This window comes from Phialemonium atrogriseum (genome assembly GCF_030411735.1).
Source record: "Phialemonium atrogriseum strain 8032-3 unplaced genomic scaffold QBC33scaffold_4, whole genome shotgun sequence".
Lineage (NCBI taxonomy): Eukaryota > Fungi > Ascomycota > Sordariomycetes > Cephalothecales > Cephalothecaceae > Phialemonium > Phialemonium atrogriseum.
Genome location: NW_026848141.1, coordinates 526,241 through 546,447, shown reverse-complemented (window position 1 = coordinate 546,447; position 20,207 = coordinate 526,241). Strand labels below are relative to the sequence as shown.

The following is a 20,207-nucleotide window of genomic DNA, read 5'->3' as shown; positions in this document are numbered from 1 at the left end:
CAAAAATCTTAGTCCCGCCGGAACCCAACCGATAAGATAAGTGGTGACCCCACTAATTTTTTTCAAGTCTCATTCCCTCGTTGCAACCCTGAGGGTAGAAAGTAGAAACCTAAGATGGACTCGTATTAAGGTCACAAGTATCGCAGGCACGACGAACTTCCCTAAACTACCAGACACTGTTCCCAACCCCGACAGATCATAGCCCAAAATGCCGCGACGGAAGTGGATGTAAGTCAAACCTCGTTTTCCAGCATAATCCCGGACACGGCCGCTGACAGAAACTCGCCTCCCAGCGACAAGAAGAGCGCAACCCATTTCGCTCTGGTCCACCGGCCGCAAAATGACCCTCTTATTCACGATGAGTCGGCACCACCCATGGTGCTGAACCCTACTCAGCCTCGCAAAGGTTCCAAAACCAAAGGACTGGGCGACTTGGCGTCCGAGCTAGGGTCGGATGCGCAAAGCATTCGTGACAACGAAGGCGAAGCCGCGAACTACGGCGTCTACTACGATGACACGGAATATGACTACATGCAGCACCTGAGGGACATTGGCCAGGGCACCGGGGAGGCCGTGTTCGTGGAGGCAAACCCCCTAGTGAATAAGAACAAGGGGAAGCAGAAGGCGTCACTCGAGGATGCCTTGAGACAGCTGGACCTGGAGAACCAGTCCAGCGATCTGCTGGATGAGCAAATCCTCCCGTCCAAGAACCTAAAGAAGGCCACCTATGAGTCACAGCAAGATATCCCGGACGCCATTGCCGGCTTCCAGCCAGACATGGACCCAAGGTTGCGCGAGGTCCTAGAGGCCCTAGAGGACGAGGAGTACGTGGATGAGGATGACGACATCTTCCAGGAGTTGGCCAAGGACTCCCGTGAGCTAGACGAGTACGAATTTGACGAGACTTACGACGAAGCGTATCCTGACGACGACGAAGGCTGGGAGTCGGATGATACAGCCAAGCCAGCGAAGGAGTTTAAGGAGGAAGAGGTGCCAGAGCTTGTTGATACGGGTGCCCAACCAAGCGAGGGTCCATCGGAAGACTGGCTCGAGGACTTCAAGAAGTTCAAAAAGGACCAGAAAGTCGACAAAAAGCCTGCTGCGCGGGTGACGCCGTCCGAGCTACAGTCGTCAATATGGACCACTACCACGGACGGCGGTCGTCGAAAGAAGAGAAAGGGTGCCCTGACAAACCTCTCAGGCTACTCCATGACCTCGTCATCTCTTGTCCGCACAGAACAGATGGGTATTCTGGACTCACGATTCGAAAAGATTGAGGAGGAATACAACGCGGACATGGACGACACGGGGTCGGTGTCGGTGTTGTCGTCAGTGTCGAGCGTCCAGGGTGAAACCAGAGCCGATTTTGACGGGCTGCTGGACGACTTCCTTGGCAATTATTCCATGTCCGGCAAGAAGCACGTTAAGAAGGGCAAGTATACCAGTGGAATGGATCAACTCGAGGAAATCAGGAGAGAGCTTGGGCCTGCGAGGATACCTCCCAAGTATCGGTCATAGAGGTGACTAAGACACTCGTGTGTGGGTTATTACCAACACTCGATCTCAGATGAAAAAGACCTTCTGCCCAAAAAAAGTCTCGTAACCAGTTTGCCTCGCCAACGATATATCAGACAGGCGGCCTGTTTTATGGATGTGACTATCGTGGCATCAGTTACTCATACACATGGGATCCAGAGAAGGGAAGCTGGAAGTCAAGCGATATCCTTGTCAATGGACGCTACATCTCTCGGCTTCCCTCGTTTGGGCGTGTCCAAGCGAATACTATCTAAGCACTCCTCCAGCCCGCCGTATCCACTCTCGAGATGCGCCAAGATGCCTCGAACCAAGTCTTCAGCTATGTCACCGGAGTGGTCCATGAGTTTATGAATATCTACGCATTCCTACTTGATACTTAGCTCGCATTCTGCCTCAAAGTAACCGCTAAATGCCTTCTGAACAGCCAGCAACCGGGAGGGCAGGAGTAAGCAACAGCGACAGCATCGGGCCCTCCCAACCACATGGCGTAGCGTCGACAGACCTTGCGATCCAATGCTTCATGACCACCTTATTGGCCAACCCGGATGTCTGGCCCGATCGAGGTTCCCGGGTGCGCCGCCCGGTTCGTGACCATCCCGAGTCGCGCCAAGGCCATGATTCCCGGTAGAGATTAGTGTAGCGTGATAGGGGGAAATATACTAGTGATTAAATAAATTTATTTCAGCCGTACTCTGCCCCCTTTAAGCCACTTCCGGACAATGAATGGGAACAATGACGTAAGTGGGGTCACACTAGGGTCCTGGTGTTGGTGATATGACGATGATGAAGACCTTCGATTGTGATGGTCACGAAACAAAATCATACGTCTTTACCCTTGCCTACTACTTGGTAGCACCTCCAGACTGACCTTTTTTACTTGATCTTCCCTTCTCTTTCTTCCCCCATCTCCAAGGAACACTTCTGCCTGGATCCTGAAAGTATATACCTTACTTATGAGAAACCCTGTCACCCCACGCTTCAGCACTTAGAGCATGTGAAAGCACAGTCGAGAGTCTGGAAATTCCATTGGTTACAGACCCTATCCAGCACATCAGGCACCCCTGCGACCACTGCGCCACTGCATTTCAGCAAGCATGGCCGAGGCGCATACTGCCCAGCCTGGTGGAGGCTTCAGCTCCAATCGAGGCTCGAATTCCCTGGCCACACCGCGTACGTGCCTTCCTACCCCTACATGGCTTCCCGGCCATCCCGGCTTACAAAATTGAGACCTAGGTAACCATTCTGGGAGACTGATATACGCGCGCCCTGAGGATCTCCCTAGCTGCCCATCTTCTGGCTTAAAAGAGAACGGCGCCGCCGCCAGTGCTGCTGCATCTCTAGGATGGGCGAACCAGAAGCCTGTCGAACCGTGGAGACCCTCGTCCTCGGCATCCGCATCCGCCGCTGCCGTCCTGGCCAAAGACTATAAGATGGCCCCGCTGTGGGAGCCCGAGAGCAGCTCTGCCGGCCACCTGGCTGCCAGAATGGCTGCCGGCTCTGCTGTGAAGCCGGCCGCCCAGAGTCCGAAATCCCCGCCATCGGCATGGGGCAACTCTGCCGCAAATGCGGCTTTCAAGGCAGCCAAAGCGCCTCCACGGGTGGCACAGGAGGACACCAAGAAAATCACCCGACATGGGTCGCTGCATGCTGCAAGAGCTTCGGCGTCGAGCCCTCGAACACGGTCCAAGTCGTCGCCCCAGGTGCCTGAGCCCAGCTACCCCGACCGAGCCAACGCCTCCGCCAATGCTCTCAGTGCAGCCACCATCGCCCACCGTGCTCCGGCACGGGAAGTCGGTGGCGCCGTTCCGTACACCACCATGAATCGACAGATGTACACCTACAACCCGCCCGTGAAACCCGAAGTCGATGAGCAGCAGCGCGCCGACGTGCTCCACGCCTCTGCCGTCGCCATGGCAAAGCGCATGTACGTCCAGCAGCAGAGGATGATCGACACGACCAAGCGCGGCGCTGAGAAGCAGCGCGCATCCTCCTTTCCTCGCCACGGGACCGCCGGCTCTTCCGAACCCGCCGACGACCAGCCGCCGGCGCGCTTCCCCAACCTCCAAGAGGCCGCTTACCGCCTGGCGCAGGAGCGCCTCGCCAAGCTCCACGACGAACACCAGAAGGACCGCGAGTTCCAGGAGTACTACGGCACGCCGGCCACGTCTGTCCAGCGGGGCAAGTTCGGCTCCATCCGCGGAAGGCTCACTAGGAAACGGTCTTCCAGCGATGGCGATCTTATCGACGACCGCAAGAAGTCTGTGCAGATTCGTCGGCAGATGTCGGTGCTCAGTACAACCCTCTCCAAGGTAGACGAGCAGCAGCGTACGCGCGACCGGGCGGCGGTGCTCGCTGCCGCGCAGAGGAACGTCAGAGCCCAACTGGACAGCATGGACCAGAAGATGTACGCTGACACGGGGCGTGTCGCCCCGCGCATGCTGACCGAGTGGGAGCTCAAGGCGCACACGGCGGCGCAGGACAGGTCCGATGCGAGGAAGAGCGACAACTTCGGCAAGATCGATCTCGGCGCCGGGAAGTTCATGGACAAGGAAGAGGTGGACGTCATCGCGGCCCGGAACGTCCACCCAGTGATCCTCGATATCGAACAGAGGGCCGAGGAGGAGCGCGAGAGGCGGGCGGCTGCGAAGCTGGAGGAGGAGCGCCGAAAGGAGGATGCGGAGAGGGCGAAGCAGAGAGACCGGGAGATCAAGGACATCCATAAGAAGCTCAAGGGTAAGTTCGACGCGGGCTAGATCCCCATCGTCTCCCGGAATCCGCTAACATGTGCTGTAGATCAGGAAAAGGATGAAGAGCGGGAAAAGCGAGTCGAAGCCAAGGAAGAAGCGAAGGCAAAGAAGGAGGAGGAGAAAGCAGCCAGGGCGGAGAAGAAGCGCCAGGCCAGAGAGGAGAAGCGAAAGTCCAAGGAATCCGCCAAACCTGTTGCCCTAGACTCGGGGAGGAGGGACTCAGAAGAAGACCGCCACCCGGCTCGGGAAGCTGGAGCGGGAGCGGGAGCGGGAGCGGGAGCGGGAGCGGCAGCGGCAACGACAGCGGCTGTCAGCCCCGCCACGCTCGCGACACCCGCCACGCCCGCGGCACCCGCCACGTCAGCGACACCCGCCACCCCCGGGACGCTCGAGAGGATCCAGAGCCCCGTCGATGGCAACAGGGCCCCCTCTCCGCCGCTGGAGGACGAGGGCCCCGCCCCCCCCGCGGCGAAGATGCGAAACTGGCTCCGGTCCCGCTTCTCCACCCGCCCGCGGGCCAAGTCGTCCCCCGTCGACGGCGCCGGCAGCGGCAGCAGTGGCACGAAGAGGGGCTTCTTCGCCGCCGGCGCCGGGCTGCACCGCCGAGGAGGAGGAGGAGGAGGAGGAGGAGGAGGCGACGACGAGGGCGCCTCCGCCGACCGGCCGGACGGGAGCATGAGGGAGGTCGCGATGGCGACGACGCGGGGTTCGGAGGCGGACGGAGGACGTGGGCCCGGAGAGGTTCCCGCGACCGCCGCCGCCGCCGCCACTCCCACCGCCCCTGTCGCGCCCGTCGCGCCCGTCGCGCCCGCCGCGGAGGCCCCGCGTTGCAGTTCGGATTGTGAGGAGTTCGTCGAGGCGGAGGACCGTCCCGCCGCGCAGCTGACGCCTCCGCCGGCCTTACAGGATCCGGCTGCTAGCGGCGGGGTTGCGACTTCGGCCAGGGAGTCACGATTTTCTGAGATTATCGAGTAGGTAACGAACAGGTCAAGGAGTATGGAACAGGCTGTATTTTGATGCCATCTTTTGTTTTCTTTTCTACGGCGTGGTAAGCCAGCCGTCTTGTAACAACAGTAGGTAATTTTCTCGAAGGATGCGGAGAAAGATTCAGAAACAGACAGGACAACCCTCAGGGGAAATCGGTGTATCAGGTTTGTGGCTTGCACAAGACGGTTAACTATAAAGGGAAATTGATATCTCTACACTCCTGATATGTTTATGGGGTATAGACTTCTAGTCCCGCAAGACAGAGGGAGCAATCTAACACCCCATCGTTCGTTGTATAATACGACGTCCTCCTCGCTACAATGTAAATGAATGCATCCAAGCCATTGCTGGTAACTGAGCTGAAAATGCTGATGATCTATACTGTGCGATATGCAAGCCCCAAACGCCTTTGGCCCCAAATTTACTCGTTATGAGAAACGGAAAGGAAATTTAGGCACCTAGGTGGGTAGGTAGGTAAGAGGAACCTTAGACAATCTAGGGGCCCTTCCCCCCTCTTCCAACCGACATCTGCTGTTCGTATAAGCGCCATCCCAACCGCTAAAAGTTGCTCGGTACCCCCTCCGCCCCGTTCAAATACTCGTTCGGCGACTCACGACGGTGGTCGCCGACGCCGGCCCCGAGGCCCCCGCCGGTGAGGCGGCCGCCATCATCGCTCCCAACCTCCTCCATGTCGCGGGGGCGGCCGCCACCGCCGGGGGAGTAAGGGGGGTGGTAGCCGTGGCCGTGGGCGCGGTAGGCGCCGGCCTTGCGGGTGCGCACGGCCGGGTAGAGGTCGACGAAGAAGGAGAAGATGTAGGCGGAAAAGAGGAAGGCGATCAGCCACTCGAGTACGGCGGCGGCGTTGGTGTGGTGGGTCCAGTTGCACGCGACGAAGGCGATGGCTAGGAGGACCTCGACGATGACGAAGACGAGCTTGATCCAGAAGGAGAGGCGTAGGACGCGGTGCTCGCGGTAGCCTGGGTGAAGAGGGGAGGTTGTTAGCATTTGGTTGTGGGGAATGGGGAGGGCGGCAAAAGGAGAAGGGGGGTCAAGACGTACGAACTCCGAGACGCTGGTATTGCCAGCAGATGCAGATGGCGGACAGCACATAGCCGGCAATGAAGAGCAGGAGGAATATGTCGTGCAGTTTCTTAAACCGCACCGTGTCGAATATGGACAGCAGGATAAGACCGCAGGTTCCGATGGCGGCAAAGATGATGGTGAATATGGAGAGGATCTTCTCGGTAATGTTCGCATTTGGAACAAGCCGTCCACGGTGCCGCAACCAGTGGTCAGACAGGAAAGAGAGATCCAGGGATACGGTCGTCACGCAGCACCCAGCAATGAATAGAGGTTTCAACTTGGATGCTCCCACATCGCTGATGTACGCAATGTTTTGGCCTGGACTCATAGAGGAGTAATGCGTGAAGTGCGTGTCCACACACCAGTATATCAGGAGGCCGAGGAGCATCCCCAGCCATACTAGGCCCGAGAAGACGGGGAGGACCTTTGCAGATTCTGTTAGCCGTGGAGCAAAGTGTAGAGGGACGTTTGACCCTTACCCAGTAGGATAGGCGTAACATCGTGAAAGGGCTGTACAGCCGTTCAATCTCAAATATCGAGACCAGGAAGACAATGAGGTATCAAAACGAGTGCAATGCGGGACACGCGAAATTGTCATGAGAGCGCGCAGGAATGAATGAACAGGATACTTTAAAATATGACGACAATAGGTAACCTGCTATTGCAGCGGTGCCGGCAGTCCGAAACTAGGTAGTATACGAAATGGATCTATGGAGCGAAACATATTCCAGACAAGAGACAAATGATCTTAGCCACGATCTGTTACGCGTACTTGCCTTGGAAAATACCTACTACTGAATATTCAACGATGTCATGGTCCCTGTTAGGCCTATGACGTCAGTTAGAAACGCCGGAGTGAACGGGCGCCAAAGTTATGGAGTGATTGCTTCATTAAGTCTAGTTTAATTGATAAATAACTGTTTAGCCGCGTTATTTAATAGTCGTGCGTTTGAACTTGACTCGTACGTTTTCTCCTCCGCAACCTAGGTACCTACATATTCACAAGCTGTGAAGGACACCAAGGCTGATCTAATTCTGAGCTCACCCCTTTGGAAAGACAATTTGAAGGCAATTCTCATGAAGCGAGAGACGCTTGGTTCTGTATTAGAATATGGCAGAACTACAACTTCGCTCCGACATATGTAATTCCACCACTGCTATCAGCTGCAGCAGGGGCACGTTTACGGACCAGGCTATTATTAGCCCTGTGAGCATCTCTTGTTTGGTGCTACCCGTACTCAGAAGCAGTTACGGTTTATTGTGATACAAAAGGCTTTTTAACGACCGTCGGCAACTAACCCCCCCCCAAATTGTAGGATGGCAGTGTTCAAAAGATAATCTGGTTACAGGTTAGCTGAATCTCCCTTTTGCATGAGAGGTTCAGACGTAGTCGCCCTGATTTGCAAATCACTGCCAACCGTTCCTGCTGCCTCCAGGCAGCCATCACCCTTCGTGCACACGGGGCTGGCGGTGTATAAGTCGGCAGCGCCTCAGCGGAATGTCTGGCTGATTAGGCCGTGACACGATAGGTAAGGAGCTTCGTGTTCTCCAGGAGAACAAGGCAAGGCGAGACTCGGGTCTCCCGCCATTCGTCTATGGCACCATCTTGTACAGTTCAGAACAAGCATGCTCAAGATAATCCTTTCCAATGATTTGTCTCTTAGAACCACGATTCATGAGAGCGCTTCAGACTTGTACGATCATGTGACAGTGGCAGTGGCTACAAGAGATGCGACAGCAGCACAGCCATTTTGTGCTGCATGATCGAGTTAAAGGCATCATATACGTGGTGTGCTTCACGGGATACGACAATCTTCGGGAGGATTCTCGGCACTACAGAAATCATATGAGTCGCCAGTCCGAGCTAGATGGTTGTTGGTATCCAATGTTGAATCCGACGTCACACCCGTGGCATGCTTAGTTGCAGGAACGTTCTTTCTAGCGTGGCAGCTGCCGGGGGAGCTATGAATCAACTCTCATTTGGTCGCATCAGACATTCTATCGCGTGAGAGCCACTTGTCGTGGACCAGATCGGCTATGGGCAATCTGCGCTCGGGATTCGGCTGCAAGAGACCGAGCAGAATCCGCTTGAACTCGGTAGGAAGGCCTTGAATGTACTCATCCTCGTCGTCCCTGAGTTGAGCGAATTGTTCGTCGATATGAGACAGTTGTTTCGATTCATTGGAAGTCCAAGGGATATCAACAAATCTTGCCCATCGGTAAGAATAAAGTAGATCTAAAGATATTAGCGTTGTAACTGCTTTAGAACTTTGGAACATACCGCTAAACCCAGGCACCAGCTATCAACTTGAAACGGGAACTTTGTGCTAGCCCCGTCAAGGACCAGTTCAGGAGGTGCTGGAGTACCGCAAGCAAAGGAATCCTTGGTGTAAGAAATACCATCCTGAGGGATGAAGGCATATCCAAAATCAAGGATCTTGGTAATTCCTTCGCCGAAACCGATGTCCACTGGCTCGGTCACTCGCTGGGGGAGGATAGGGTCCATTGGCTGCCCATCTTTGCGACGAATCTCGCTCACAACGGGTGGCTTCATGAGGAAACTCGCAATGTCGGTGGCCCGGGGAGCAGGGAGAGCGACGTTTCCAGCATGTATGTCTGCTTTGTGTTACTCGAACTCAGTTGGCAAAAGGTAGGAGTCTAGCGACGTACCTCCGTGTACAACGCCGAGGCTATGTAAGTCGGCGAGGCCGCGGACGAGTTCCCGTATGCAATTTGTTTTCTGGGAGAAGCTTAGGGGCTCTACAAGGCCTTCCTCTGACGAATACCGACGCAAGTCTGTGCCAGTTACGGGATAGACGATCACGTTAAATTTGATGTCTTTATGCTCGGCGCTTGTGGAAGCTAGGTGATGGGGAATCTCAAAATGGTCGGTTATGATGGAGAGATAAGGACTCCTCGACTTCTGTCGAATGTACTCATTGATTTTGAGCTCGGCTAGTCCGGTCGGTGACCGAGGGAGGAACTTCAGGGTCATGTACTGCCTTGAACAGAACCGACTTAGCACCACTTCCAAAAAAAAATGGCGAGCAAGTGCAGAGTCCCTACCTAATCGTGAAATGCTCCGTCAGCCAGCACCAATGTCCTAGCCTTCGTTTAAGTTTATATCCGTTGTAGACCTCCCCGAGATACACAACCGGCTGCTCAGACAGATCCCAACACGGAAGAAGATAGTAGTCTCTCCAGAAGTTACCGAGACTTGTGAATACATGGTGCTGATTCATGAGGGACTCTCCTAACTTGCGGCGGGCATTTTGAGCCATGCCTGAGCTGCCATGAATTGGACGGCATGCGAGGCGGAGGGTGGAGAAGTGGTCAAAATTCCCCTGTCTCAGAGCTTCCAAGGTCGTCTGCAATGAAGTATTCTCTCTTCCCGCCCCGGAGAGACGTGCGCTGAATTTGCGACACCTACTAGAACCACCGTGAGCTGAGGACGTCTTGACGCGCCACGCGTCTGCGAGACCACGTAAACTACGTTATGACGCGGGATCAGGTGACCTCCAAGTCAGTGTTGCAGAGGTACCTACATCAGCGTCGATCTTGGCTCGTGCGTTTTCTCCACAAGGCTGGGCAGGACACAGCCAATCAATCCTAGTCTGCAATGCGAGGCTGACATCCAACTCTAACCTCACCACGTCCTTGCGCTTCTTTATCCATGTGGTGACAGCGACAATACTCATAATGGCCGTCTCACCTCTTGTCGAGTACCCCATTGATGCACTGCACCCCTCGAGACCAGCTTCATCGCCGCTTAAAAGGCAAGGGTCGGCTGTTCCCTCTTCAAATGGCACCCCTCGTCCAGGCCGCCCCGCCGCACACCTTGTTCAGGTTCCTACCACCCTCGATCTTGCAGAACAAATGAACGAGGAAGAGAAGAGGAAATACGTCAAAGGTAGATATATACTGAGAGCCCGTTTGGACAGTCGAAAGCGAGTTTGGATTTACTAATCTTGCCTTTTTCCCAGGCAAGAAGCTCGGTGAGGGAACCTACGCGAACGTCTACCTCGGCCACGCGCGGCACGACCCCAGCGTCCTGGTCGCCATCAAGAAGATCAAGGTACAAAAGGAATACCGCGACGGGCTGGCTCCGGACGCGGTCCGCGAGCTCAAGCACCTGCAGGAGCTGCATCACCCCAACATCATCTCGCTGCTGTCCGTCTTCAGCTCCAAGGACCAGAACATCAACCTGGTGCTCGAGTTCCTGCCCCTGGGCGACCTGGAGATGCTGATCCGCGACACGGACCGCGTGCGCTACGGCGCCCCGGACATCAAGGCCTGGATGGGCATGCTCGCGCGGGCCGTCTGGTTCTGCCACGACAACTTCGTCCTGCACCGCGACATCAAGCCCAACAACCTGCTCATCGCCGCCGACGGCGAGGTCAAGCTCGCCGACTTCGGCCTGGCCCGCAGCTTCTCGGACCCCTACGCCCGCATGACCGCCAACGTCATCACCCGCTGGTACCGCCCGCCGGAGCTGCTCTTCGGCGCCCGCCACTACTCGGGCGCCGTCGACGTCTGGTCCGTCGGCCTCGTCTTCGCCGAGCTCATCATCCGCAGCCCCTACCTGCCGGGCAACAGCGAGCTGGACCAGATCGCCCTCATCAGCCGCCAGATCGGCACCCCGACCGAGGAGGTCTGGCCGGGCGTCACCTCCCTGCCGGCCTACACGCCGCCCGCCGCCGGCGAGGCAACCCCTGTCTGGGGCAAGGAGGCCTACATGGGCCGCTTCGGCGCCGTCGGGCCCGAGGGCGTCGACCTGCTGGTCCGCACCCTCGCCCTCGACCCCCGCAAGCGCATCACAGCGCGGGGCATGCTCGAGCACAGGTGGTGGAGGAGCGAGCCCCGCCCCACCCGCAAGGAGGACCTGCCCCGCAAGTCGGCCGGCGAGGGCGAGGACAGGATCGGCGCCGACCTCAAGAGGCGGCCCGGACAGCTCGACGAAGACCGGGGCTCAAAGGTCGCGAGGAAGTTGGACTTTGGGGCCGCGAAGTGAGCTGGGCGATGAGGACAGCCGGGGAACGGGGTTGGATTTGGGAGGAGAGTTCTGTGTTTTGTGCTTGGGGTTTGTTCGGGGTTCAAAAATGTCGTTACGTTGACACTTCAGGCATTTCAAGGCGTTGTTGGGTTAGACATATCAGGCGAGGCTTTCTCGCTTAATTCAAGGCCTCAAGTGGGCGTTGTTATTTGGTCCTAAAATGGGGGGAACTGCTTTTCTTACGAGCTAGTTTTATCCATCGGCGAAAAAGCATTTCCCAACCATAACCCCCAATCCAATCCCGTGTTTTCACGGCTCCCTTCACATCAGACTGCACTCCAGCCCGTACATGGCCCTCTCGACAGCCTTCCGGACGTGATACCAGTCGGCCCTCCGCTCGGCGAACTCGTACACCTCCTCGGCGCGGAAGACGCCGCCGAAGCGGTCCCCGTCGGCGATGATGGTGGCCATGTCCTTTGCGTGCCCCGGCGCGATGAGGTAGATCTGGCTGAGCTCCCTGAGGGCCTTGAAGTAGGCGAGCAGGTCCGGGTTGCGCAGCGTGCGCACGTACTCAAAGTACAGGTTCATGTCGGCGATCAGCTTGATGGCCCCCTCGGTGCTCACCCGCTGCCGCTTGAGGTGCTTGCACACGGCCGTGAACAGCCGGAGGCCCACCTCGCCGTTGAATACGTCCAGCATCGACTTCTCCGTGCTGCCGACCAGCATGCGCGTGTGCGACGAGACCAGCTCCGTGACGCGCTTGGCCGCCGGCGTGGGGCCGATGCCCTGGTCGGTGAAGGCGCTACCGCCGCCGAAGGCACTCCCCTTCTCGGGCGCCGCGGCCGCGGGGTTGTAGTCGGTGGGCAGCTGGGTGGTGCCAAAGACATACTCGACCTCGTCCATGAGCACGTCGATGCCCTTGTTGAGGCCGGCGGCGACGCTCTCGTCGAGCATCTGCTCAAACTTCTTCTTGGCGAGCCCCGCGGGGTCGAGGAAGTCGTTGCGGTCGGCGATCTTGGGCCCCGCTAGCTGCTGCTCGAAGAAGACGTCGATCATCTGCGAGATCAGGTCGCCCACGTTGACCAGCTCGATGAAGGTGACTAGCGGGGCCACGCCGCTCTGGTTGTGGTCGATGGCCTCGCGCGGGTTGTAGTGCGACAGGTGGTCCACCGCCTTGTCAAAGCCGGGCTTGACGTGCCTGTTGCCCAGGATGCGCAGGAGGTTCACGAAGATGCTCTCGCACTGCTCTCTCGCCTCGCCCCCGGCTTGTCCGCCGAGCCAGATGAAGACTGCCGCCCTGCCGAGGCTTGACTTCGCTGCGTGGACGAGGCTGAGCGCCACTTCCAGGCTGAACAGGGACTTGATTCCCTCCAACCGGGAAGTCATCAGCGCGGCCTTTGCAGCTAGCTCGTCCGTCGGCGCCTTTTCCGGTAGTGGACTGCCTTTCCTTTCCAACGAACTCCCGACGTTCCCTGGTGTCTGGGGCCTCGAGGGTTGGGCGGAAGCTGCTTGCAGGCTCGATCCGTTGGTCGAAGCCGGGGCTGGCGGCTTCGTACTGGCGCCAAATGGCGAGGAGAGCGGCAGACCCAGAGAGGTCGGGAGGACGGTCACCGGCATCATGATGACCTTCTTGAACGAGCTCAAGAAGTCCTTCTTGTCTGCTTGGCGATTGAAGCTTGCCATGTAGAAAGACTCGACACTGGCGTCCTGCTCAGACAGCTGCTTGTCCCAGCTGCTAACCTCGCTTTCCGCCTGCCTTAAGAACCAATCTAGCTCCTCCTGCAAGTACAGATCTAGGTGCGGTTCGAAGATCTTCAGGGCCATCTCTCTCGCCTTATCCTCCAACGTCTCCGTTGTCCCCTTCGGCGGCACGAGCGCCCTAAAGAACTGTAGTGCCTGCTCAAAGATGCCTGACACGGCCTTCAGGTAGCTGAGCAAGCTGCGCTCGTGGGTCTCGTCGAAGAGGGGCGTCGTGTACTCCATGATGATGTCTTCCCGCACCTTGTCGACCAGGGCCCAAAACACGGGAGCGGGACGGGGAAATATCCGCCCCAGGATATCGCCCTGCTCGTTGACCTTTCGCGCCAGCACGTCGAAGAACAGGCTCGACGGCTCCAGGACCACGTCGTCGGCGGGCGCCTGGTTGATGCAGTCCATCGAGTTCGCGAGCACCTCGCGGTCCGAGAAGATGGGGTGCTTGTGGATGAAGAGCTCGACGGCCGCGCCGCCGCCGTTGAGCAGGTCCAGCACGTGGGCGTACTTGCGCATCCGGCCGTCCACGTCCCAGAACTCGTAGCCCTGCTCAAACTCGCGCAGCACGGCGCCCTCGAAGATGCCCGTCATGGCCAGCAGCTTCTCCTCCCGCCGCTGCCACCCCTGCGCCCAGTCGCTCCGGGCGAACGCCTGCAGGTTGGCCAGCATCCGCGCCTGCCGGTCGGGGTCCCGGAACACCTTGAAGAGGATCGGGTCGGTGTGGCTGGTCGCCTGCGCGAGGTCGAAGTAGAACGGCCCCAGCGCCCCGTAGATCTTCCCGTACTCCTCCCGCGCGTGGCCCCTGACGCTCCTCGCGTTCTCGATGACCCCCAGCAGCGCGTCCGGGTCCTGGAACGGATCCGTCGGCGGCGGCTTCTGCTGCCCCCGCTCCTGGCTCGCCTGGTCCGGCACGCCGCCCAGGCCCATGACCTCGAACCCGTCTACGACCTGGCGTTTCAGCTTCTCCTCCTCGACCGACGCGTCGAACAGCGTCGTCGTCGTCGTCCCGCCTCCACCACCACCGGCGGCAAGAACGCCTGCTCCGGCCACGGGCTTCTGGCCCGGGGCGCCGACCCGCGCCTGGCCGGCGGCGGCGGCCCTCTCGGCGCCCTCCGCCCGGCGCCGCATGGCCTCCTCGAAGCGGCGGCGGGCCTCCGTCTCGTTCCAACAGCCCATGCTCTTCAGGCGGGCGACCCAGCGGGTATCATCGTAGACCATCTCGCGCATGCGGCGCGAGGTGCGGGCGAAGCGGAGCTGGTCCCGGACGGGGAGGTAGTCGAGGATGGCGACGAGGAGTTCTGCGGCGGGCGGGCAGGCAGGGTTAGCGGGGATGCGGTGGGTTCCTGCGCGCCTACTAATGGCGTTTGGTGGGCATGTTGGGAAGGGACGTGATCAGGGAGAGGACGGGGAATGGAAGGGGTCATCAGAACCTACCGGCTGGTAAGGTGGGTTTCGAGTCGATCATCTCGGTGGCTTGAAGGGTGCGGAGGATGCTGTTGCTGGGCGGCGGGCCCGCCGTCCTTTTGAAGTTCGACATCGTGACGGTAGCGAGCGAGATTGTACGACCATATCAGGTTTATGGTTTTTCAATTGCTTGCTTTTTGAGGGGATTCGCAGTGCCAGCCAGCTGCCTGTGCATGCTGGGGTTGCGAAGTGGGCATTGTTTTATTTCCCTGGTTTCGGTTCGTATGACATTGGATTGGAGGTTGAGGTTCAGCACGGTCCAAGGAGTACTTACCAGGTACTTGTACCTTCACAGTATGAACGGCACAACACCACGGTACAAGTCATCTACACCTGGCAAGACTATGTGACAGCTGTCTTTTTTATCCAGGGGCATCCAACATCTAACCGCCCCCCCAAAGGTTACTTAGGTAGGGAGGGAGGTATGTGATGTCGTTCAAGTAATGCCTTTGACGAGTGTTCTAGCTTTTCATAGTCCCCCAGGAACCCCTTTATAGACTTGTGTGTAAAAAGTACAATCGTAAAACCAATTCCCCCTTTTCATATCCCTCCGTCCATATCCTCCATTTCCTATTTATAGAGTGACGCCAGGTTCTCATTACAAAATCATACATGATGCGTTCCCTTCCAGGCCGTCCCTCCTTCCCTCCGCGGCTTCGGCAGCCAGAAACCCACGGACGGCAGGGTTGTCCCGGATCTGTTCGTCGTCCTGGCCCCCTGGCTTGACGTGGCCAAAGAGGCATGTCCACAGATCACTCTTGTCCACCGCCTCACCCGATATCCCGCCCTTTCCCATGAGCTTCGAGAGATGTGCCTGCTCGAGCTCAAGAGAATTCGCCACTTCGAGCCTCGCATCGATCAATTCGGGCGTCGACTCCTTTGACTTCCCCTTAAGGCTCTGGCCTATATGTTCCATCCTCCTCTGCACCGAGAGGTTATAAATGGACTCCTCGACCGTGCCGTCGACAATGTACAGCCAGACGGTGGTCTCGTGTTCCTGGCCAATCCTGTCGACACGGGCGATGGCCTGAAGCTCCAGTGCCGTGTTGAGCAGCGGCTCGCACAGGAAGACATGGCTGGCATTGACTAGATTGAGGCCGCTCGAATGGGCCCGCGCATGGAGCAGGAAGACCTCCACTCCTGGATCCTCCTTGAAACTCGAGATACCATTGGCCTTATCGAATGCTGTGTACCCAATGCCGTGGCGCTGGAAAGCCAGTGCCAAGACATCCAGGAAGTCCTTGTACCTGGGAGAGCGTTTTAGTGGCAGGCCGGGCCCGAGTCTCACAGCAGAAAACTTACTGAGAAAAGACAATGGACTTGGCCCCTGGATCGGAGTCTCTTAGCCAGAGCAGATGACGAACAAGTGTGTCGACCTTGGTGGTGAAATTTGGCCCCTCAAGGTCGATATTATTGATCTCTGCTAGCTTCTCCGCGCTGAACTCGGTATAGATGCTGGTCTTTTTCGATGGGGACGTGTCTGTAGAATGGACGCCCGCCCTGGAAAGTCCAGAAGTATCCGAATGGATTTTCAGTTCTTTGGGCTTCAACGTGATATCATGCAGGTTCGCATGACTCAGTTTCCTCTTGCAAACGGGGCAGTTGTGGTGGGCTCGGAACCAAAGACTTATGCACTCCTTGCAGAACTGATGCCCGCAAATTGTTAGCACTCCGATCGAGAAGGTTGATTGACAGATGATGCAGAGTCGTTGTTCCTCTCCTCCGGAATCGGCATCTCTGAGGTGTAAGACTGCGCGTATCGATTAGCCACGTTCCAAGAAGCGGTTCATAGGTTGGCCTACGATATCGGTGCTTGGACTCGGCGCTCTCAAGCGCTCGCCGAGCAGCATCCTCTTGCCTCGAGAGAGTCTCTAGAGAGTTGTCTGTCTTGTCCCCTTCGTAATCGGCGACCATGTCGGAAACAGCTTGCAGTTGGCGGTAGAATTCAAGGCGAGCGTTCATTGTGTCCGAACATCGCTGGATCTCCTGCCCTATCGCACCAGTGACTTTAATTTGCTCCGTCATCTGCCTTTGTGTCAGTTGCAGCTGGTTTGTGACGATGCCGAGTTCTACGCTAGCCCGCTGGCTGCCAGAAGCGGCGTCGTGTCGTAACTTGACAGACAAAGTACGAAGAGCCGACACTATGCCACGCAGTGACCCAAGGGCGTCGCCGGGGATGGACTGAGGCTTGAGGGAATCGCGGATTTTGAAGAGCTCGAGCAGCTTTTCAGGGAAAGGGCCCTCGCCTTCCTCAGCCTGCCGGATGGCGACATTGTAGTCAAGGTCGACGAGGTTGTTCTTTTGTCCGGATAACGCATCTTGACGATCAGCAACTGCAGTCCTGAGCACCCGGACATAGACTTCAATCTCATCTTGAAGTTTGGTAGACTCGTCGTATTCTTCGCCAGTGATCTCTTCACCCTCCTCGTCCACCAGCGGCTTAAGAAGGAGCTGGATGACATGCTCACGCCATTCGTCGAGTTGGTTAGCCTGCGCGTCCAACGCCTCGCAGAGGTTGTCGAAGGCATCGACAATCGTTCGGCTCTCAATGCCTTTTTGGTCGATAGATTTGAACTCGGGGATGACAGCAAAAGCCTGCTGAGATGCAGCGCTGGCTATTCGGTCCATCAGTCGCTTCGCTCTGCTATGAGTGTCCTGCAAGATTTCTTTGCGTATCAGCTTGGCAAAATCATAGCTCTCAGTCTCCTTCTTCTCTAGACGGTTGAACTCGTCCGACTCGGGCGCTGTCATGTCCTGGTCTGACTTGATGGTGTAATAAGCATTCGCACAAAAGAAAACAGCCTTATGCTGAATTTCGAGCGCGTACCGAAGGCGGCGTCGAGCCTCGCTGAGCTGGCCCTGAACACCTCCTTCATCGTCGTCATCTTCCGTGTCCGTTTCTGAAGGGTCGGCCCCTTGATTCCAAGCCTGGTTGACCTCTTGCTCCAGCTGGGCTTTGCAGTCAGCAACTAGCGTAGTGCTGCTCTTCAGGACATCCTCCCAGACGGCGAGGGCATCTTTCACCCTGCCCAAGCTGGCAAGAATCTGGCCTCTCGTCAGTCTGGTGTTAAGAAGCGAACGCTGGTCGGTCCGAATAGCCGACTCGCTCTGCTCTAGCATCGCATCGAGGACTTCTGACACCGTCCGCATGGGGCCTGCTCGGTGGCCTAGTGCCCGCCGATTGTGCGCACCGACTTCCGGGTGTAAGGCCGTCTGGCGTAGGCGATCCAGGGCCATCCGCATTGTCTCCTGGATGGCGGGGTGGTCAGAATCCCAGCCTTCTTGGATGGGATTACCGCGAGTGTCCAGGCCACAAGCTTTGGCCAGGTCCTTGAACAGGCTCTGGTAATGTTGCTCCTCCACCGCAGAGAAGGGCATTGTGATAACGTATCGTTTCTGGGGCGGGAGTGCGATTTCATTCCTAACTAGACCCTTGGTGTGTCGCAGGGAGATGAGGTTGAAAACTCTGTGGAAAGTTTCCTTGTCGAGGCTGAACAGGGAATTCCATATTTTAGTATCCGATGCATAAGGCTCGAAGCGGAGGAAGGTCAGGAGGCCACGTAGATCTTATGTTGCTGTTAGTGGGTGCCATTTGTGAGATTATTCAGGCCATACCTTGCTGTATGTCATCCTTCACAGGAGTGCCGGTGATAGCCCAGACATTTACACGAGGTATCAGTCTAGCCAGGACAGCCGTATTGGTAGTCCAGTTCTCCATCATCTGCGCCTCGTCGATACAGACACGCCACCAGGAGAGTTGGACCAATGGCGACTTTAGTCTCTCGTATTTCCTCTCTCCCCTCATGGATCGGGCTGGGGGATCTATTGCCATGTGGATCTCTGGCCGTAAGGCGTCGTAAGTGGTTAAAACCACGTCTTGGCTCCCGAGCTCATCGACTAGATCTGCCTCGCTCTGCTTGTCTTTGGCGGTCGACGCTCTTAATCCAGGGTAGTACATGACGTTCAGGTGCGGTGCGTGGCGAGCGAGTTCGGTCCGCCACTGGTCTAACAGCGGCTGCGGCGTGATTATCAATGTGGCCCCTGTCGGGCGCAGCTGTTGTCCAAGAAAGGGGTCAAAAACCAGAGGGGGATCGTCGGGGCGGTGGTGGAGAAGAAGCAGTCCGATGATCTCCAATGTCTTGCCAAGACCCATCTCTTCGGCGAGAATGCCACCCTTGATGTTCTGAAGTGGCAGGTAACGAGAAGGATCTCTTGCGACAACGCCAAAGAGGGGACTAATGTAGAATGGCTTGCCGAGCGCGTCTTGAGCTGCAATAAACGAGATGGGCTCGTCCGCTGATGACTGCTCGAGGTCAAGTGGCTGGATGTGGGATTCGTCGCTGCCAACAGCCTTGGCCCATGAGACACCTTCTCGGTTCAACAGCCAGTTGATAGACCTTCTCTGGAAGGGGAAGAGCTCAGCAATGAGGTTCGGGATCTCTGCACGCAGCAGGCCTGGGTCGAATTTGTCGTTGTCAGGAACATGAGATGCATCATAGAAGTCCTTCGGTGTCCAGTCTGGGATCCTCTTTTTCGGGTTATAATTCAAGCCAGGGAAGCAGGTCTCGAGAACGTCATCCCTCAAAACCTGCTGGGGCCTCTTTCGAGATTCAACGGAGACACTCCGGCTTTCGTTCCAGTAAACATTGATTGTCAACTTGACATGAATCTGTGCACCATCTTGCCGAGCATCAATATCAATGGATGCCCACAAGCAGCCTTCACTTTCCGGATCCGAGCCTTGAAGTTTCGCAACGTGAAGAGCTGTGATAAGTGTCTTTGGCATTTGGGCCACATCCAGTGTATGACACACACAGAATGGATGCGATTTGGGCCGGGGTTTCGGGGATATCTTCAGCTGATTATTTGGCCCTGGTGGACCTGCTGAGTTCGCCCCCCTGATGGAGTGCCAAACGTTCAAGTGTTTGCCGACCCCACGACGGTAAACATGAGTTGACTGAGGTAATGAAGTTGCAGAGCGAGTTTCAAATGAGAGCTCATGGGACACTATCGGTATGGTACCAAGTCCATGGCCAGTCCTCGCACGTTTAGCAGGTGGTCCAGGAATCTCATCGGTGGATTCATCACTCGGTGGTGTATCCGGAAGGGACTCAAGATAATCAATCAAAGTCTTGGCATGGTCGACTAATGTACAGTTAGTTGGCAATTCAGGATGATGAAGATGCATAAGGGAGGGATGAGACATGACACACTTTCATCAGGTGCAGCTGACTTATGACCGGTTGCAATGAGAGACGGCATCCGGAGGTTAGGCTTGGTTCGGCCCATCTTTATGAGATGTCTACGGTGTCCGAGGATTCAGTCGCATGGCCACCGACCGAGTGGAAGCAATGTGGCAGCGGGTCCTTGAGCTGGCGGCAACCTAGAACTTAGACCGGGTGGGCAAGGCAGTTATGTATATCCGGGGTTAACGGGGTTAAAGCGTCAGGGGAGGCCAATACTGTCTGAGCAGTTGGAATGTCGATTGTCCCCAATGACAGACGCCCTCACTCAGGCGTTTATATGATGGATTTAGGAGCCTGGAGAGATGGAACCCGGAGACATGGGCTGGAGTAAGTGGGAGAGGCAAGTCCGGAAGTATAAGAGGCGGAGGCAGTGACAGCAAATGGCACTTCCCATATGCC

The 20,207-nt window shown here is 56.9% G+C and overlaps 8 protein-coding genes across 8 annotated transcripts; 4 read left to right on the top strand and 4 right to left on the bottom strand.

The window, feature by feature from the left end:
* Positions 1 to 2: 2 nt before the first annotated feature.
* Positions 3 to 1,732, top strand: QBC33DRAFT_266790 (Low temperature viability protein). The gene is made up of 2 exons (XM_060423150.1): positions 3 to 228; positions 294 to 1,732. Exons 1-2 carry the CDS (start codon positions 209 to 211, stop codon positions 1,516 to 1,518), a joined length of 1,245 nt encoding a protein of 414 aa, XP_060286648.1. The 5' UTR covers positions 3 to 208; the 3' UTR covers positions 1,519 to 1,732.
* Positions 1,733 to 2,279: 547 nt separating this feature from the next.
* On the top strand, positions 2,280 to 4,348 carry QBC33DRAFT_528011 (uncharacterized protein). The gene is made up of 2 exons (XM_060427017.1): positions 2,280 to 2,706; positions 2,770 to 4,348. Exons 1-2 carry the CDS (start codon positions 2,631 to 2,633, stop codon positions 4,287 to 4,289), a joined length of 1,596 nt encoding a protein of 531 aa, XP_060286647.1. The 5' UTR covers positions 2,280 to 2,630; the 3' UTR covers positions 4,290 to 4,348.
* A 200-nt stretch (positions 4,349 to 4,548) lies between these two features.
* QBC33DRAFT_528008 (uncharacterized protein) lies at positions 4,549 to 5,602 on the top strand. Its single transcript, XM_060427016.1, has one exon. It carries the CDS (start codon positions 4,758 to 4,760, stop codon positions 5,256 to 5,258), a length of 501 nt encoding a protein of 166 aa, XP_060286646.1. The 5' UTR covers positions 4,549 to 4,757; the 3' UTR covers positions 5,259 to 5,602.
* Positions 5,544 to 6,954, bottom strand: QBC33DRAFT_266803 (Frag1/DRAM/Sfk1 family-domain-containing protein). The gene is made up of 3 exons (XM_060423151.1): positions 6,833 to 6,954; positions 6,330 to 6,777; positions 5,544 to 6,247 (listed from the first exon to the last, which is right to left on the bottom strand). Exons 1-3 carry the CDS (start codon positions 6,851 to 6,853, stop codon positions 5,829 to 5,831), a joined length of 888 nt encoding a protein of 295 aa, XP_060286645.1. The 5' UTR covers positions 6,854 to 6,954; the 3' UTR covers positions 5,544 to 5,828.
* Positions 6,955 to 8,331: 1,377 nt separating this feature from the next.
* On the bottom strand, positions 8,332 to 9,866 carry QBC33DRAFT_266758 (kinase-like domain-containing protein). The gene is made up of 4 exons (XM_060423149.1): positions 9,420 to 9,866; positions 9,024 to 9,355; positions 8,635 to 8,969; positions 8,332 to 8,589 (listed from the first exon to the last, which is right to left on the bottom strand). The coding sequence occupies exons 1-4, from the start codon at positions 9,632 to 9,634 to the stop codon at positions 8,389 to 8,391; spliced, it is 1,083 nt and encodes a 360-aa protein (XP_060286644.1). The 5' UTR covers positions 9,635 to 9,866; the 3' UTR covers positions 8,332 to 8,388.
* Positions 9,867 to 10,052: 186 nt separating this feature from the next.
* Positions 10,053 to 11,364, top strand: QBC33DRAFT_445971 (kinase-like domain-containing protein; the record flags this gene model as incomplete). Its single annotated transcript, XM_060424354.1, has 2 exons — positions 10,053 to 10,263; positions 10,337 to 11,364. The coding sequence occupies 2 exons, from the start codon at positions 10,053 to 10,055 to the stop codon at positions 11,362 to 11,364; spliced, it is 1,239 nt and encodes a 412-aa protein (XP_060286643.1).
* A 303-nt stretch (positions 11,365 to 11,667) lies between these two features.
* On the bottom strand, positions 11,668 to 14,635 carry QBC33DRAFT_445281 (putative f-box protein pof6 protein; the record flags this gene model as incomplete). The annotated part of the gene is made up of 2 exons (XM_060424321.1): positions 11,668 to 14,396; positions 14,533 to 14,635. 2 exons carry the CDS (start codon positions 14,633 to 14,635, stop codon positions 11,668 to 11,670), a joined length of 2,832 nt encoding a protein of 943 aa, XP_060286642.1.
* A 401-nt stretch (positions 14,636 to 15,036) lies between these two features.
* On the bottom strand, positions 15,037 to 20,161 carry QBC33DRAFT_266593 (putative ATP-dependent helicase IRC20). Its single transcript, XM_060423147.1, has 5 exons — positions 19,776 to 20,161; positions 18,178 to 19,707; positions 16,365 to 18,128; positions 15,865 to 16,312; positions 15,037 to 15,809 (listed from the first exon to the last, which is right to left on the bottom strand). Exons 1-5 carry the CDS (start codon positions 19,849 to 19,851, stop codon positions 15,161 to 15,163), a joined length of 4,467 nt encoding a protein of 1,488 aa, XP_060286641.1. The 5' UTR covers positions 19,852 to 20,161; the 3' UTR covers positions 15,037 to 15,160.
* Between the last annotated feature and the right edge of the window lie 46 nt (positions 20,162 to 20,207).